The 16,856-nt window shown below is 41.3% G+C and overlaps 1 protein-coding gene across 6 annotated transcripts in view; it reads left to right on the forward strand.

The window, feature by feature from the left end:
* The window catches only part of SMARCC1 (SWI/SNF related, matrix associated, actin dependent regulator of chromatin subfamily c member 1), a 203,364-nt gene that overhangs the window by 64,206 nt on the left and 122,302 nt on the right, over window positions 1-16,856 (forward strand). For all 6 annotated transcript variants that reach the window (XM_055279147.2, XM_063609526.1, XM_063609529.1 and 3 more), the window contains 3 exons: window positions 4,522-4,591; window positions 10,759-10,834; window positions 14,469-14,594. In XM_055279147.2, coding sequence (XP_055135122.1) covers window positions 4,522-4,591; window positions 10,759-10,834; window positions 14,469-14,594 — 272 coding nt within the window. The remainder of the gene's footprint in view (window positions 1-4,521; window positions 4,592-10,758; window positions 10,835-14,468; window positions 14,595-16,856) is intronic.

Consider the following 16,856-nt stretch of genomic DNA (forward strand, 5'->3'; position numbering starts at 1 on the left):
TCCAGTTTCAGCTTTCTGCATATGGCTAGCCAGTTTTCCCAGCACCATTTATTAAATAGGGAATCCTTTCCCCATTTCTTGTTTTTGTCAGGTTTGTCAAAGATCAGATAGTTGTAGCTATGCGGCATCATTTCTGAGGGCTCTGTTCTGTTCCATTGATCTATGTCTCTGTTGTGGTACCAGTACCATGCTGTTTTGGCTACTGTAGCCTTGTAGTATAGTTTAAAGTCAGGTAGCGTGATGCCTCCAGCTTTGTTCTTTTGGCTTAGGATTGACTTGGCGATGCGGGCTCTTTTTTGGTTCCATATGAACTTTAAAGTAGTTTTTTCCAATTCTGTGAAGAAAGTCACTGGTAGCTTGATGGGGATGGCATTGAATCTATAAATTACCTTGGGCAGTATGGCCATTTTCACAATATTGATTCTTCCAACCCATGAGCATGGAATGTTCTTCCATTTGTTTGTATCCTCTTTTATTTCATTGAGCAGTGGTTTGTAGTTCTCCTTGAAGAGGTCCTTCACATCCCTTGTAAGTTGGATTCCTAGGTATTTTATTCTCTTTGAAGCAATTGTGAATGGGAGTTCACTCATGATTTGGCTCTCTGTTTGTCTGTTATTGGTGTACAAGAATGCTTGTGATTTTTGTACATTAATTTTGTATATTATACTAATTATTATATTAAGTGTGTATTTTTATTTTCTATGTTCTTGTTGCTTTGGCATTTGATGACCTGGGGAGAGATTGCCCTTTTGAGGGCTAGCTAATTTCTGAAGATAATAACTTCCCTAGGAGCACATCTTTCATATGTAAACCAACCAATCTGAGTATATAGCTGTAACCGTCTCCTTATCTAACTCTCACACACCAAACCAGTATTTCCCCTTTTCTAAATCATTCCAGGGTGAGGTACCAGGCAATTAGAGACAACATCTGTGCCCCAGTGTTTCTTGCAATTATTCAGCCATCCCCACCTTGAATTGTTACTCTGCCCCATGTTAGCTTTTCTATGGAAACCCCAATACAGGCTTTGGCTTAGGCTTCCCATTGTTCCTGTCTTCTACCTCTTGACTATTGTGATGCCTCTACAGTGGCTCTGCATGGTATGTTCTTTTCCTTCTTTTGGGATAGATAAGTAATTCATCTTTCAATGGCATTGGCTTACTCTTTTGTCATTCAGCCATACTTCTATAAATTAATTCCTGGGTATAAATTTATAATACCTGGGAAGAGAGCAAGTTTACATCTCACACCTTTTGTTGTTTCTGCTATTGGGAAATTTTTCTTTTTTTTTTTTTTTTTTTTTTTTTTCTTGAGACGGAGTCTCGCTCTGTCGCCCAGGCTGGAGTGCAGTGGCGCAATCTCGGCTCACTGCAAGCTCCGCCTCCCGGGTTCACGCCATTCTCCTGCCTCAGCCTCTCCGAGTAGCTGGGACTACAGGCGCCCGCCACCACGCCCGGCTAATTTTTTTTTGTATTTTTTTAGTAGAGACGGGGTTTCACCGTGGTCTCGATCTCCTGACCTCGTGATTCGCCCGCCTCGGCCTCCCAAAGTGCTGGGATTACAAGCGTGAGCCACTGCGCCCGGCCGGGAAATTTTTCAAAGACAATTAAAAAATTGTCTTGATAAAAATCAAAAATTTTTTTGGCCAGGCACAGTGGCTCACGCCTGTAATCCCAGCACTTTGGGAGGCCAAGGTGATAGATCACCTGAGGTCAGGAGTTTGAGACGAGCCTGATCAACATGGAGAAACCCCGTCTCTACTAAAAATACAAAAAATTAGTCAGGCATGGTGGCGCATGCCTGTAATCCCAGCTACTTGGGAGGCTGAGGCAGGAGAATCACTTGAACCCAGGAGGCAGAGGTTGCGGTGAGCCGAGATCGCACCATTGCATTCCAACCTGGGCAACAAGAGTGAAACTCTGTCTCAAAAAAAAAAAAAAAAAAATCAAAATTTGTATCAAAGTCAGCTGTGGTTAGGAAAGATACCTTTTCTTTTTTTTTCATAAAGGTGCATAGTCTTTGACGATGAAATCAGTATTCTGAAAGGCAACTTTTACTAGTTAGAGCACCACCAAGACACACTTGACAGGACAGGTTAGTTTAGGTAGTTGGGATTTAGAAAGATCCTCTGGCCCCTTCTTTTCCTTTTTCCTCTGCTATGTTGAGTTACCATGTTAGGGAACAGAGCCTGATTCTGTCATTTTCACCTTTTGTTTTGAGATGGGGACTCACTCTTGCCCAGTCTGAAGTGCAAGAGTGCACTTATTAATAGCTCATTGCAGCCTCAAACTATAATGCTCAAGTGATCTTCCTGCCCTAGCCTCCTGAGTAGCTGGGAGTATAGATGCACACCACCATGCCTAGCTATTTACTTTTATTTTTAAAATTTTTTAAGAGACTGAATCTCACTTTGTTGCCCAGGGTGGTCTTGAACTGCTGAGCTCAAGTGATCTTCCTGCCCCTGCCTCCAAAAGTGCTGGGATTACAGGCATGAACCACCACACCTGGCCCCCTTTCACTTTCTTTTCAGATAGTTAGGTGAGTCATTGTATACTTCAAAAACAGCACAGGTGCCGGGCGCGGTGGCTCACACTTGTAATCCCAGCACTTTGGGAGGCCGAGGCAGGCGGATCACAAGGTCGGGAGATTGAGACCATCCTAGCTAACATGGTGAAACCCCGTCTCTACTAAAAATACAAAAAATTAGCTGGGCGTGGTGGCGGGCGCCTGTAGTCCCAGCTACTCGGGAGGCTGAGGCAGGAGAATGGCGTGAACCCGGGAGGCAGAGCTTGCAGTGAGCCGAGATCGCACCGCTGCACTCCAGCCTGGGTGAGAGCGCAAGACTCCATCTCAAAAAAAAAAAAAAAAAAAAAAAAACAGCACAGGTATGAGGGCTTCATGGCTTTATTCAGTGAAAATGAGGCTATATCTTGTTAAAACCTGCACTGGAAAGTAATTTTTACTTGACTAATTTACTTAGATCTGTCTGTCTGTTTGTTTGCTTTTTGCTGGGGGCTTTAAGGGGGCTTACTTTAGAACTTCTCTCTTACTATTAGGCATACATTTTCTAAGCTAAATTCAGACTACCAAAGAAGCACATGATAACCAATGCTGAAATGTGGAGGTAATTTAACTGTGATTAGAATACTAAGAATCACTTTATTATATAATTTGCATTTATCGGCCAGGCGCGGTGGCTCACGCCTGTAATCCCAGCACTTTGGGAGGCCGAGGCGGGCGGATCACGAGGTCAGGAGATCGAGACCATCCTGGCTAACACGGTGAAACCCCGTCTCTACTAAAAATACAAAAAATTAGCTGGGCGAGGTGGCAGGCGCCTGTAGTCCCAGCTACTCGGGAGGCTGAGGCAGGAGAATGGTGTGAACCCCGGGGGGCGGAGCCTGCAGTGAGCCGAGAACGCGCCACTGCACTCCAGCCTGGGTGAAAGAGCGAGACCCCGTCTCAAAAAAAAAAAAAAAAAAAAATTTGCACTTATCTTTGGAAAAAACTTTTGAAAAAAAAGTCTACAATATGTAATCACATTGCTTACACTCTTGTTGGGAGTGCTAACAGGTATGAGGCAGTTAAAGAATAGTAAAAATAGTATTTTTGTTAAAAGCTTTGATGTAGCACTTTAAAGCTTATAGGCCATCAGAAAAAGGGAATCTAGAGGAAGCAGAGTAGTTAGTAAAACTTTCATCAATGAGATGAAGTATGGTTTACATCTTGAAAGATGTGTAATAATTGCTAAGTCTCAAAGAGGGATGAGACTCTTAGTAATAGTAAGAACTTCTCTCTTACTTACAGGCAGGGGCCTGTAATCCCAGCTACTTGAGTGGCTGAGGCAGAAATGCTTGAACCTGGGAGGTGGAGGTTGCAGTGAGCCGAGACCACACCACTGCACTTTAGGCCTGGGCAACAAGAGTGAAGAGCTCCTAACCACAGCTGACTTTGATACAAATTTTGATTTTTTTTTTTTTTTTTTTTTGAGACAGAGTTTCACTCTTGTTGCCCAGGTTGGAATGCAATGGTGCGATCTCGGCTCACCGCAACCTCTGCCTCCTGGGTTCAAGTGATTCTCCTGCCTCAGCCTCCCAAGTAGCTGGGATTACAGGCATGCGCCACCATGCCTGACTAATTTTTTGTATTTTTAGTAGTTCTTACTACACCATGGGAAGTGAAGCATTAAATAATATGGTTATTATTATTTGGGTAGAAGAGAGAGGAGAGGCTGGTGGGTGAATGGAATGGGAGTATTTTACCACAGTGGATAATTGGTTTTGTCGAGAGTGATGGATAGTAGACCTACAGTTTGGAAAGTCTGAAAGACTGAGAAATTTCCCCTCAATCTGGTAGATAGTACTCAATTTGAAAACTTTTTCTTTCCAAACCAGCAACAGCATGTTCGAAAAATGTTGTTCATTAGCACACCAAAACATCTTAGTAAATTTTAAGGCTAAAAATCGTAGTTTCTTTATTACTTTGTCAGTTTGAGTAAAGTTGTTTCTTTTTCTCTTTCAGAAGAATGGTTGAGACCAGTGATGAGAAAAGACAAGCAAGTGTTAGTGCACTGGGGCTTTTATCCAGACAGGTAATGTTCATATGCCGTGAGACCTGGTATAAAGATTTCTGTGAAAGGAAGGCACATTTATTTATAGTTTTATTTTCTGAATAGTGACAATTTGTTGCTTTGTGTTTAGTCATTTTTCTCACTTACGGAGTCTTTTATTGACTATTTTCTTATTTAAGGTACAAAATTTAATGAGGTCACCATTAAATGGTGAATGAATAAGCCATAAATGACTTTATTTAGCTTTAAAAAAAACTGATATCAAGGCTGGGCTCGGTGGCTCATGCCTGTAATCCCAGCACTTTGGGAGGCTGAGACAGTTGGATCATGAGGTCAGGAGCTCGAGACCAGCCTGGTCAACATAGTGAAACCCCGTCTCTACTAAAAATAAAAAATATTAGCCAGACGTGCTGGCAGGCGCCTGTAATTCCAGCTACTTGGGAGGCTAAGGCAGGAGAATCCCTTGAACCCGGGAGGTGGAGGTTGCAGTGAGCCGAGATTGCGCCGTTGCCCTCCAGCCTGGGCGACGGAGTGAGACTCCGTCTCAAAAAAAACCAAAAACAAAACCTCATATCCTTTACGTAGTTGCCAACAAAGTCTCTGTGGTATTAGGTTGCTAATTTATATTTGTTTCTTTTAAGAAATGAATTTTGCCGGGCACGGTGGCTCATGCCTTTAATTGCAGCACTTGGAAAGGCCGAGGTGGGTGGATCACGTGAGGTCAGGGGTTCAAGACCAACCTGGCCAACATGGTGAAACTCCATCTCTACTAAAACTATAAGTTAACCAGACATGGTGGCGCACGCCTGTAATCCCAGCTACTCAGGTGTCTGAGGCATGAGAATCACTTGAACCTGGGAAGCGGAGGTTGCAGTGAGCCAAGATCATGCCACTGCACTCCATCCTTGGTGACAGAGTCTCACTCTGTCTTCAGAAAATAAGGAATTTTTTTTCTAGTGTTTATTACTGACCAGTTTTTTTTTGAGACAGAGTCCCACTTTGTCGCCCAGGCTGGAGTACAGTGGCACAGTCTTGACTCACTGCAACCTCCACCTCCCGGGTTCAAGTGATTCTTCTGCCTCCATCCTTCCTAGTAGCTGGGATTACAGATGCCCCCCAACCAGGCCTGGCTAATTTTTGTATTTTTAGTAGAGACGGGGTTTCACCATGATGTTCAGGCTGGTCTTGCACTCCTGACCTCAGGTGATCCACCCGCCTTGGCTTCGCAAAGTGCTGGGATTACAGGTGTGAGCCACCACGTCCAGCCTGATCAGTTTGCTTTTTTCAAAAACTACTCGTGCCAAACCATTAAGGATGAAATTAATTTATGTCGAAAATTGAGTTTTTCTTCTCATCAGAAATTTATTTGCCTAGTACTGTTGTGGCTTTACATGTTATAACCCATACGAGTTTCAGTATCTATAGTATGAATAATGAGTATTATAAACAAGAGCTAGATATTAGTGAAAATAGTGGGGCCGGGCACGGTGGCTCACACCTGTAATCCCAGCACTTTGGGAGGCCAAGGCGGGTGGATCACGAGGTCAGGAGACTGAGACCATCCTGGTTAACACGGTGAAACCCCGTCTATCTACTAAAAATACAAAAAAATCGGCCGGGTGTGGTGGTGGGTGCCTGTAGTCCCAGCTGCTCCGGAGCCTGTGGCAGGAGAATGGCATGAACCCCGGGGGCGGAGCTTGCTATGAGCCGACATTGCGCCACTGCAGTCCACAGCCTGGGTGACAGAGACTCCATCTCAAAAAAAAAAAATTTTTTTTATTTATTAAATAATTAATATTAATGCCTGCATATAGTGCACATGGAAATAGGGATAACATTGTACTATATTTTTCTAAACCTATAGTAGAGCAGTTTTAGTATTCATTTCATTCTTGTCATGTAAAGTGGAGATTTTCATTGTGGTTTCTACAGGTCTAGTCAGTCTTCTTTCACCTACTTTTTAAATTTTTATTATTTTATTTTTTCATAAGTTATTGGGGTACAGGTGATATGTGGTTACATGAGTAAATTTTTTAATGGTGATTTGGTGCACCCATCACCCGAGCAGTATACACTGCACTTTATTTGTAGTCTTTTATCCCTCGCCCCCCACTCCCACTTTTTTTTTAACCTCTACTTCTGTCTACTTCTCGTCTTCTCATATTATTTATAGCAAATCCCAAACACCATTTGAATCATAAGTGTTTTAGTATGTATTTAAAAAGAAATACATTCTCTCTTTTTTTAAATTTTTTTCAGATGGAGTCTTACTCTGTCTCCCAGGCTGGAGTGCAGTGGCGCAATCTCAGCTCCGCCTCCCTGGTTCTAGCGATTCTCATGCCTTAGCCTCCTGAGTAGCTGGGATTATAGGCGCATGCCACCACACCTGGCTAATTTTTGTATTTTTAGTAGAGATGAGATTTTGCCATGTTGGCCAGGCTGGTTTTGAACCCCTGACCTCAGGTGATCCACCCACCTTGGCCTCCCAAAGTGCTGGGATTATAGGTGTGAGCCACCATGCCTGGGCTTTTTTTTTTTTTTTTTGAGACAAAGGCTTGCTCTGTTACCCAGGCTGCAGTGCAGTGGCATGAAGACAGCTCAAGTGATCCTTCCACCTCAGCCTCTCTGGGGGCTGGCACTACTGGCACGTGCCACCCATAGGTGCCTTATTTTTAAATTTCTTGTTGGCGGGGGTGGGGGGGTTCTCTGTATGTTGTTCAGGCTGGTCTCAACCTCCTGGCCTCAAACAGTTCAAAGTAATAATACCATTGTCATCTTAAAAAAATCCAAACTGTTCCTTAATATAAAATATCATGGCTGGGCATGATGGCTCATGCCTGTAATCCCAGCAGTTTGGGAGGCTGAGGAGGGAGGATCACTTGAGGCCAGGAGTTCTAGACCATCTTGGGCAACGTGGTGAAACCTTGTCTCTACAAAAAATACAAAAATTAGCCAGTCATGATGACACGTGCCTGTAGTCCCAGATACTTGGGATGGGGCTGAGGCAGGAAGATTACTTGAGCCCCAGAGGTTGAGGCTGCAGTGAGCTGAGATCGTGCCACTGCACTGCAGCCTGGGCAACAGAGCGAGACCCCGTCTCAAAAAAATAAAGATAAAAATCCAGTCAATGTTGTCAATTAAATGACACACTTGATTGATAGTTGTTTGAATTAGAATTTAGATAAAATCTGCCTGTTGGGATTAGTTGGTATATTTAAGTACTTTTCTAATTTATAATTTTATAGGTTCTTCCTCTGTCTTCATGACCTCCCCTTTCTTAAAACCTTACTGGTTTTAAGAAACCAGTTGGTTTGTCATGTTTTGTTTACCACAGTATGGAATTTTTCAGTGGCAGCACTATGGTTTATTTGAACGGATTACTCTGTTCTCTGTATTTCCCTTAAATTGGTAGCCAGATCTAAGGTTAATCAGATTCCATTTTAATTGGGGAGGAACAAGACTGTTGCATATATGTGTGTTATCAGTAAACATAAAACGTCAGGTTTTGCTTTGTTTTTGTTAGTCTATTTATTTTACTTGTAATTATATTTTTAAAAGAAGGAAGTTTGTCTTTAGATTCATTGAACATTTTAAGAGTATATGCAGTCTTTTTATGTAGTTCAAGTTAATTACAACTAAATCAAGTCAGCTTTGTAATCAGTCTCATGTGAACCATAACTGACAAATTTAAGTGAATAACTTCCCCTCCCCTAAGGATTAGTTTTTTTTACTTTTAAAAAATATGTTGCCCAGACTGGCCTCAAATTCCTGGGCTCAAGTGATTCTCCTTACTAACTGGGACTACAAGTACGTGTCACTAGGCCCAGCTTATTTTTAAAACATCATTTGAATAAGTTCTGTCTGTAAAGCACTCCCAGTCTAAAGGCTTCAAGTCAGTAGTCCTTGCATCCAAAAACACCTTTTAATATTTCAGCAACTATATAGGAAAGAGGTTTGCCCTTTGAAACCCTTCAGTGGAAACTTAAATTTATGATGACAAGCTACGTAAGTATAGAGTTGGTATAAATTCCAAAATAATACATTTTAAGACCATATAGCCTGTTTGCTCACTTTTTCCTTATGTATCGAATAAGATGTGGCAGCTGGCTCAGGTCTTGTTTTCTCAAGGGGTCTTGTTAATTCACTTTTTAAAAATTAACTATGGCCTGTGCCCTCACTTCTGCCCACATTTCAATTTCTAATCAAGACTGGAAGAGTATAAGGTTCGGTGTTTTTTTTTTTTTTTTTTTTTTTTTTTTTTGAGACGGAGTCTCACTCTCACCCCCAGGCTGGAGTGCAGTGGTGCAATCTAAGCTCACTGCAAACTCCGCCTCCCAGGTTCATGTGATTCTCCTGCCTCAGCCTCCCAAGTAGCTGAGATTACAGGTGCACACCACAACTCCCTGCTAATTTTTGTATTTTTTAATAGAAACGGGATTTCGCCATGTTGGCCAGGCTGGTCTTGAACTCCTTATACCTCAGGTGATCCACTGCCTTGGCCTCCCAAAGTGCTGGAATTACAGGCGTGAGCCACTGCGCCTGGCCAGGTTCCATATTCTTTTGAACTGACTTCTGAATGGTGACTAAAAGGAAGCCGATACTTGTCATCATACTAGATGTCATTTGGTTTCATAGTTTACTGGTCAGTATAGTGATATTCACAGTGTTTTATTTTGGTAAAAAATTTTGTGCCTATTTTATGATTTTGTTGGAGTTAGGTGGCCTGATTTATGTCAGTAAGTTAGAGCTTGTTGATAAAGAGACTTCTTGAGCAAAGAGATGTGAAGAAATGAGAGTAAGCTATATGGATATCTGGACAGTGAGGGAGCAATCTGTGTAGAGTGTATGCAGGCTTAGTAGGGCATGTTGGAATAATGTTATCAAAGCCTGTGTGGCTCAAATATAACATGAGTAAGGAGAGAAGAACAGGAGATGGGATCAGAGTCTCTGTCAGATAATTAGATCTTGAAGCCATGGCAAGCCATCGTTAGGTTTTTTACTTTCACTCTGATTGGGTGAGAGCTGTTGGAAGGGTTGGATCAGTGGAGTAATGTGGACTGACTTAGTTTTCAAAAAGATCACTATGGTTGCTATGTGAAAAATTAACTCTTGAGAGACCAAGAGACCAATGGCAGAAGCAGGAAAACCAGTGAGCAGAGTGGAGGGGTAAGAATTAGATAGATTCTAGACATACTTTTGAAGTTAGAGCTGGTCACATTTGCAGTTGGTTTGATTACAGGATGTGCTTGAGAATGGAATCAAGGCTGTTTCCAAGTATTTTGGCCTGAACAGCAGGAAAGATAAAGTTGTCATTACTGAAATGGAAATGATTGGCTAGAGTACATCTCTGGGGCCAGGGTAGCATTACAAGTTGAGCTTTGAGTGTTAGGTTTGGAAGGCTTGTTAGACGTTCTACGCAAGAAGATGTGGAGTTGGCTGTTGGATTTATGAGTTCAGAATACATAGGAGAGTGCTGATATAAAATTTGAAGTCATCAGTGTATATTCGAAGTTATAGGAATGAATGAAATTAGCAAGAGAGAAGGATTTTTCCAAAAACTGAACCCAGGAACTTCTGAAAGTTGAAGACATTTGGGACTAAGACATAAACTGACATGGAAACTGAAGAGAGGTTGGTGAGTATAAGGACTATCAGGTGATAGTACTTTCTTGGTAGCCAAGTGAGGGAAATGCTTTGAGGAAAGAGCAAGCAGCTGTTTAAAATTTTTTGGTCTTAGTCTTGAACTTCAGGTTTAGCAATATATACGTTACTGGTGACCTCTACAGAGGAGCTTTCTTGGCAGAATAGTAAAGACGAAAGTGTCTGATAAGTTGCTATTAATAGATTTTAGTAGTATTTCTTTTAGTTTTTTGCTTTGTTTTGTTTCGAGATAGGGTATCACTCTGTTGCCTAGACTAAAGTGTAGTGGCGTGATCTCGGTTCACTGCAACCTCTGCCTCCTGGGTTCAAACGATTCTTCCACCTCAGCTTCCTGGGTAGTGGGGACTACAGTCACATCCCACTATGCCCGGCTAATTTTTGTATTTTTTGGTAGAGACGCGGTTTCACCGTGTTGACCAGGCTGGGATTTTAGTAGTATTTCTAAAACATGTTCTTATTATTTATAAGTCTTTCTAATGAATTACCTTTGACTCTAATTTGTTTTTCTCGTTTTGATTCCTTTATAGCTATGATACTTGGGTCCATAGTAATGATGTTGATGCTGAAATTGAAGATCCACCAATTCCAGAAAAGCCATGGAAGGTAAATGATTTAACAAAAAAAAATCTTATAATAATCTTCTTAAAATTTTTCTGAGATGGCATCTCACTCTGTCGCGCAGGCTAGAGTGGAGTGGTGCGATCTTGGCTTACTGCAACCTCCACCTCCCGGGTTCAAGTGATTCTCATGCGTCAACCTCCCAAGTAGCTAGGACTACAGGCACGCGCCACCACGTTCGGCTGATGTTTGTATTTTTAGTAGAGACGGAGTTTTACTGGGTTGATCAGGCTGGCCTCAAACTGCTGACCTCAGCTGATCCGCCTGCCTCAGCCTCCCAAAGTGCTGGGATTACAGGTGTAAGCCATTGTGCCTGGCCAAAAAAATTCTTATAATAATCTAATAGCTCTTCTCAGCTGTTTTCTGTAGCAGTCTCTCCAAGGAGATACAGAATGTTGGTTTCCCTTTCCTGTCATCCATTTACGAGATACGCACAGCCATGAAGACTTTATTATCTAGGTCTTAGATGAAATGTCTGCAGTGCTTGATGTTTGAGGAGAATCCGAAGGCAGGTCAGATTGTGGTTTGTGAGAGAGGAGTGTGAGGAGTAGAAGTTGAACATCACTGATGATGTTATTTGGGAAGCTTGGAAGCAGTGCCTGTGTGACTTTTAGAATGATATAGACTTAACTTTATTAATCATTTCTACCATAATGTAATGAGAGTCCATACATTGACTTGTTAATCAACTTTTGATGTGGAAATAAAGTTTGTGGGGCATGGTGGCTCACACCTGTAATAACAACACTTTGGGAGGCTAAGGCAGGAGGATTGCTTGAACAGCCTGAGCTACCAAAAAAAAAAAAATTATCTGAGCATAATGTCAAGTGCCCTATAGTCCTAGCTACATGGAAGGCTGAGGCAGAAGGATTGCTTGAGCTGAGGAGGTTGAGGCTGCAGTGAAGCCATGATTGCAACCACTTCACTCCAGCCTTTGTAACAAGTTAAGACCCTGTCTCAAAACAAAAAAATTAATTTTACAAGTTGCAAGAGTAGTACAAAACAAAGCACTACTTTGTACCCTTCTTCCAGATTTATCTTTTATTTATTTATTTATTTATTTATTTATTTATTTGAAACAGAGTCTGGCTCTGTCGCCCAGGCTGGAGTGCAGTGACGCGATCTCGGCTCACGGCAAGCACCACCTCCCAGGTTCACACCATTCTCCTGCCTCAGCCTTCTGAGTAGCTGGGATTACAGGCGCCCGCCACCACGCCCGGCTGATTTTTCTTTCTTTTTTTTTTTCTTTTAGTAGAGACGGGGTTTCCCTGTGTTAGCCAGGATGGTCTCGATTTCCTGACCTTGTGATCTGCCCGCCTCAACCTCCCAAAGTGCTGGGATTACAGGCGTGAGCCACTGCGCCTGGCCCAGATTTTTCTGTTTTTAACTATTTTTGGAAATTAAATGTTGAAATTACACTATCATCTAATAGTAAAGGAGTAAGCCATATGACTCATGAGCCATGTAATGTTGTGAAGTACTACTGAAGGATTTTTAGACATCTATTTCCCTGTACATTATAGTATCAGAACTGGGAATGATGACTTAACTATGGTATCACATTAGGAAGGAAACTAGGCTCCAGAAGTTAATAGTTTTACGCAAGGACACATAGACTTTTGTATTATTTTGACATGAAGGTATTTTTTATGAGAGAGATAATAAAGCATAGGACTTGAGAGCTCAGGGAGAACTTAGTGCAAATCCAAGTTTTGCCTCTCACTGGGAGTGTAACTAGTCAGCTTACTAAAACTGTTTACCCCAATTTTCTGATTTGGAAAGCCAGAGAGTATAATAACTGCATTATTTCACCGTGCGTAGGAGGGTTAAATGAGATTATACACGTAAGATGTTCAGCATAGTGCCTGACACAAACAGTTGTTAGCTGTCACATACTTTTCTAACATTCTTTCTCAGGAGAAAGGGTTTCTTTCAAGGATTTCTCAGTAGTTAAAGGATTATCAGTGTGAAAATTGAGCTCTTTTTAAAAAAAAAAAAGGAAGCAATGTATACACATGTTTCTCACACTTTGGAAAACACTATTTTGACTATTTTCTAATTTTCTGAACTATCAGTTAATTAACCCTTTTATTTAGCACAGTCCTATTTTTTTCTAACTAGCTTAAGGCTCTATTTATACACTCTATTTATTTATTTATTTACTTATTTTGAGACAGAGCTTCATTCTTGTTGCCCAGGCTAGAGTGCAATGGCGTGATCTTGGCTCACCGCAACCTCCACCTCCGGGGTTCAAGCGATTCTCCTGCCTCAGCCTCCCAAGTAGCTGGGATTACAGGCATGCGCCACCACCTTAGCTAATTTTTGTATTTTTAGTAGAGACGGGGTTTCTCCATGTTGGTCAGGCTGGTCTTGAACTCCCGACCTCGGGTGATCTGCCTGCCTTGGCCTCCCAAAGTGCTGGGATTACAGGCATGAGCCACCACGTCCGGCCTATACACTCTATTTATACTGCTCTATTTATACTGCTCTGTTTATACACTCTTCCCATAGTTTGTCCATTTAGGAGTCTTTTCAGGTTACATTATTGGAGGCTTTATTTGTCTTGGACAGGCTGTTAATTTGCTGTTTGTGTATATTACTGTGTAACTATAGTTTTCAAGGGAGAGGAGGCGTGTAGTCAGATGGGTATCATTCTTAACTCAAGGTACTTGAAAGGCATATCCCAAATAACCAGTTTAGTAGCTCTTTGAAAACAGGGAGTTTAGATTGACAAATTACTAGGAAGTTCATATTGTTTTCTAGTCATTGCCACAGTGTATCTTGTTTTTACAGTGTTCTAGGAAGGCTTCATAATTGTAATCTGTTCTTGACTGAACATGTTCATTTCAACCAACACTACTCCAATTCAAACCTCCACATGACTTGAGTTTTTCTGTACAGGGAAGAATTGCCTAATGTCAAATTCCAGTTGTGCCACCATTGAGAAATACTGTTGGATAATATGGAATGTTATATGGGTTAGGCCTGTGGTTTAAATATGTATCTATATGTATATATACATCTACATTTGTACAACATCCGCACGAACTTTCATTTTCTTCTTACTCAGAAGCATGAAATTAAACAAGGGAGGTGGCCATATAAAGGACTGGGAAGAACCCACCATCTGACTGTCACTTTTCCATCCCTACCTCAGCCTTGGCTCTCCCTGAAAGATCTCTGTAGAGCACCATGTGTACTTGATGGGGCAGGTGATAGGCCTCTGCGAGTGTGCTCTGTCATCAACACTTAGAGTGTTGATAAACTCAGAGACATCCTTTGTGCCTAAAGCAGTGACTGATTTTGGCTCTGTGCTGTTCAATGTTTTTATCAGTGATTTTCATGAACATAAGGATGAAATGATTAAGCAAAACAAATTTGAGGGACTTTGCTATCAAAATCTGGGTCTAGTATAAATTACCGATACTTTCTTGTTCTCTTTAATATGGAATAAAAATTGAGATGATTAAATTACAACTCATATCATTAGTAGTATTACATTATGTTTTATGCATTTGAGGCTTTGAAAATAAATTAGCTTGTTTCCTTTTCAATACTGTAAAACCTTGAGTGATTTTTTGTTATTTATGTAGATATTCATGCTTTGATGTGGTTTTAGGTTCACGTGAAATGGATTTTGGACACTGATATTTTCAATGAATGGATGAATGAGGAGGATTATGAGGTGGATGAAAATAGGAAGCCTGTGAGTTTTCGTCAGCGGATTTCAACCAAGAATGAAGAGGTATTTTCTTTGGCACGGTTTCTCACCATTAAGTCTGTCTTCTTGGCCTAAATGTTATTAAATCTTCATCAGTAAGCTGTCATATACAAACCACTTAGGAACTTTCACATCTACCTGATGGCTGATGTGCCATCAGGTGAAAATTCCAAAGTGGCTGTAACAGCCATCTCAGAAGCAATAACCTCCCAAAAAGTGGTATGAAAATCTTAAAAGGTTATTAAGATTTAAAGTGGCCCACGCAGAAGGGTAGTGGTGTAGCTGATTTTGCCCACTAGATCTGAAGTGTAATGTCACAGCAGAATTTAATGTAGCTGTTGGTTTTCCTATGCAAAACTCATTTTGTTTAATATGTATATATACTTTTTGAGACAGAGTCTTGCTCTGTTGCCCAGGCTGGAGTGCAGTGGCACAATCTCGGCTCACTGCAACCTCTGCCTCTTGGATTGAAGCGATTCTCCTGCCTCAAGCCTCCCGAGTAGCTGGGATTATAGGTGCTTGCCACCATACCTGGCTAATTTTTGCATTTTTAGTAGAGACAGGTTCTCTCCATTTTGGCCAGGCTGGTCTCAAACTCCTGACCTCAGGTGATCAGACTGCCTTGGCCTCTCAAAGTGCTGGGATTACAGGCATGAGCCACCACACCCGATCTGTTTAATATTCTTAAATAACTGTTAATCCACAGATGGTAGTTAGTGTAAAGTACAGGCCTTAAACATCTTAACAGTTATAGTTCAATCCGCTTTTCTGAGGGTGGATGACTTGACATTTTATATCATTTAATCTTTTAAGACGTTCAATTGCTTAGATATTTACCCATGATTCCTTGTAAGGCACAACTTGTGGAAGGCACAATTTGTGTGGTAGGTGTCACTAGAAGACGACTTGACACTGAGAAGAAGATGTGTTAGTATTGGGTTTGTGATAGCTTTTAGAGACTTCTGGTTCTTTTTCTTGGGGTATTGTTTTACTTTTATTATTTATTTATTTATTTATTTTTTGAGGCAGATTCTCACTTTATTGTCCAGGCTGGAGTGCAGTGGCGTGATCTCGGCTCACTGCAACCTCCACCTCCTGGGTTCAAGTGATTCTCCTGCCTCAGCCTCCCAATTAGTTGGGACTACAAGCATGCGCCACCACATCTGGCTAATTTTTGTATTTTTAGTAGAAACGGGGTTTCACCATGTTGGCCAGGCTGGTCTTGAACTCTTAACCTCAGGTGATCTGCCTGCCTTGGCCTCCCAAAGTGCTGGGATTACAGGCGTGAGCCACCGCGCCTGGCCTGTTTTACTTTATTGAAAAATCTTAGAGATGGATATTCTTTGAACCACTGACATACAGAGTATAGTACTTTCATACCTATTTCAGTGCTGTGACTTTACTATGAAAACCTTAACTGTTTTTCACATTAATTTTTTTTTTTTTCCTTGACAAGGGGTCTTGTTCTATTGCCCAGGCTGGAGTGCATTGGAATGATCTTGGCTGAATGCAATCTCTGCCTCCTGGGTTCAAGTAATTCTCCTGCCTCAGCTTCCCAAGTACGTGGGATTACAGGCACGTGCCACCACACCTGGCTAATTTTTGTATTTTCAGTAGATATGGGGTTTCACTATGTTGGCCAGGCTGATCTTGAACTTCTGACCTCAGTTGATCCACCCGCCTTGGCCTCCCAAAATGCTGGGATTACAGGTATAAGCCACCATGCCTTGCCAATTTTTAGGAAAATATTAGGTAACAAAAATATTAAATGACTTGGCCCAGTGGCTCACACCTGTAATCCCAGCACTTTCGGAGGCCGAGGTGGGAGGATTGTTTGAGCCCAGAAGTTTGAGACCAGCCTGGGCAATGTAGCAAAACCTAGTCTCTTCAACTGATAAAAAAAATTAGAGAAAAAAAAAGAAAAGAAAAATGTTTTACAGTTGAGTCTTTGTCATACCTTTTTACTTATGGTTGGTTGGTGTTTGTTTTGGAATTGGACTATTCAAATTTTTTTTTCCCACCGCTGTCTTGTGGTGCTGATGACTCTTCATATTCTCTTATTTTAACCTTTCCAGAAGATATACTTACATATTTGCTTTCCCTGAATATATTTTAATCCAAGGCTTTTTTGTCATTAGGAATATTCCAATTTCAACATTACATTATTTAACTGGCCAGTTCATACCCATTTCTGTTCAGATTTAGTTTGTTTTTTATTCATTTATTTTTAGGAGGTTATATAAAAATGGATATTTGTTAAAAAATTTAGGGTTGGGCATTGTGGCT

The sequence above is a fragment of the Symphalangus syndactylus genome, chromosome 1, assembly GCF_028878055.3.
Source record: "Symphalangus syndactylus isolate Jambi chromosome 1, NHGRI_mSymSyn1-v2.1_pri, whole genome shotgun sequence".
Lineage (NCBI taxonomy): Eukaryota > Metazoa > Chordata > Mammalia > Primates > Hylobatidae > Symphalangus > Symphalangus syndactylus.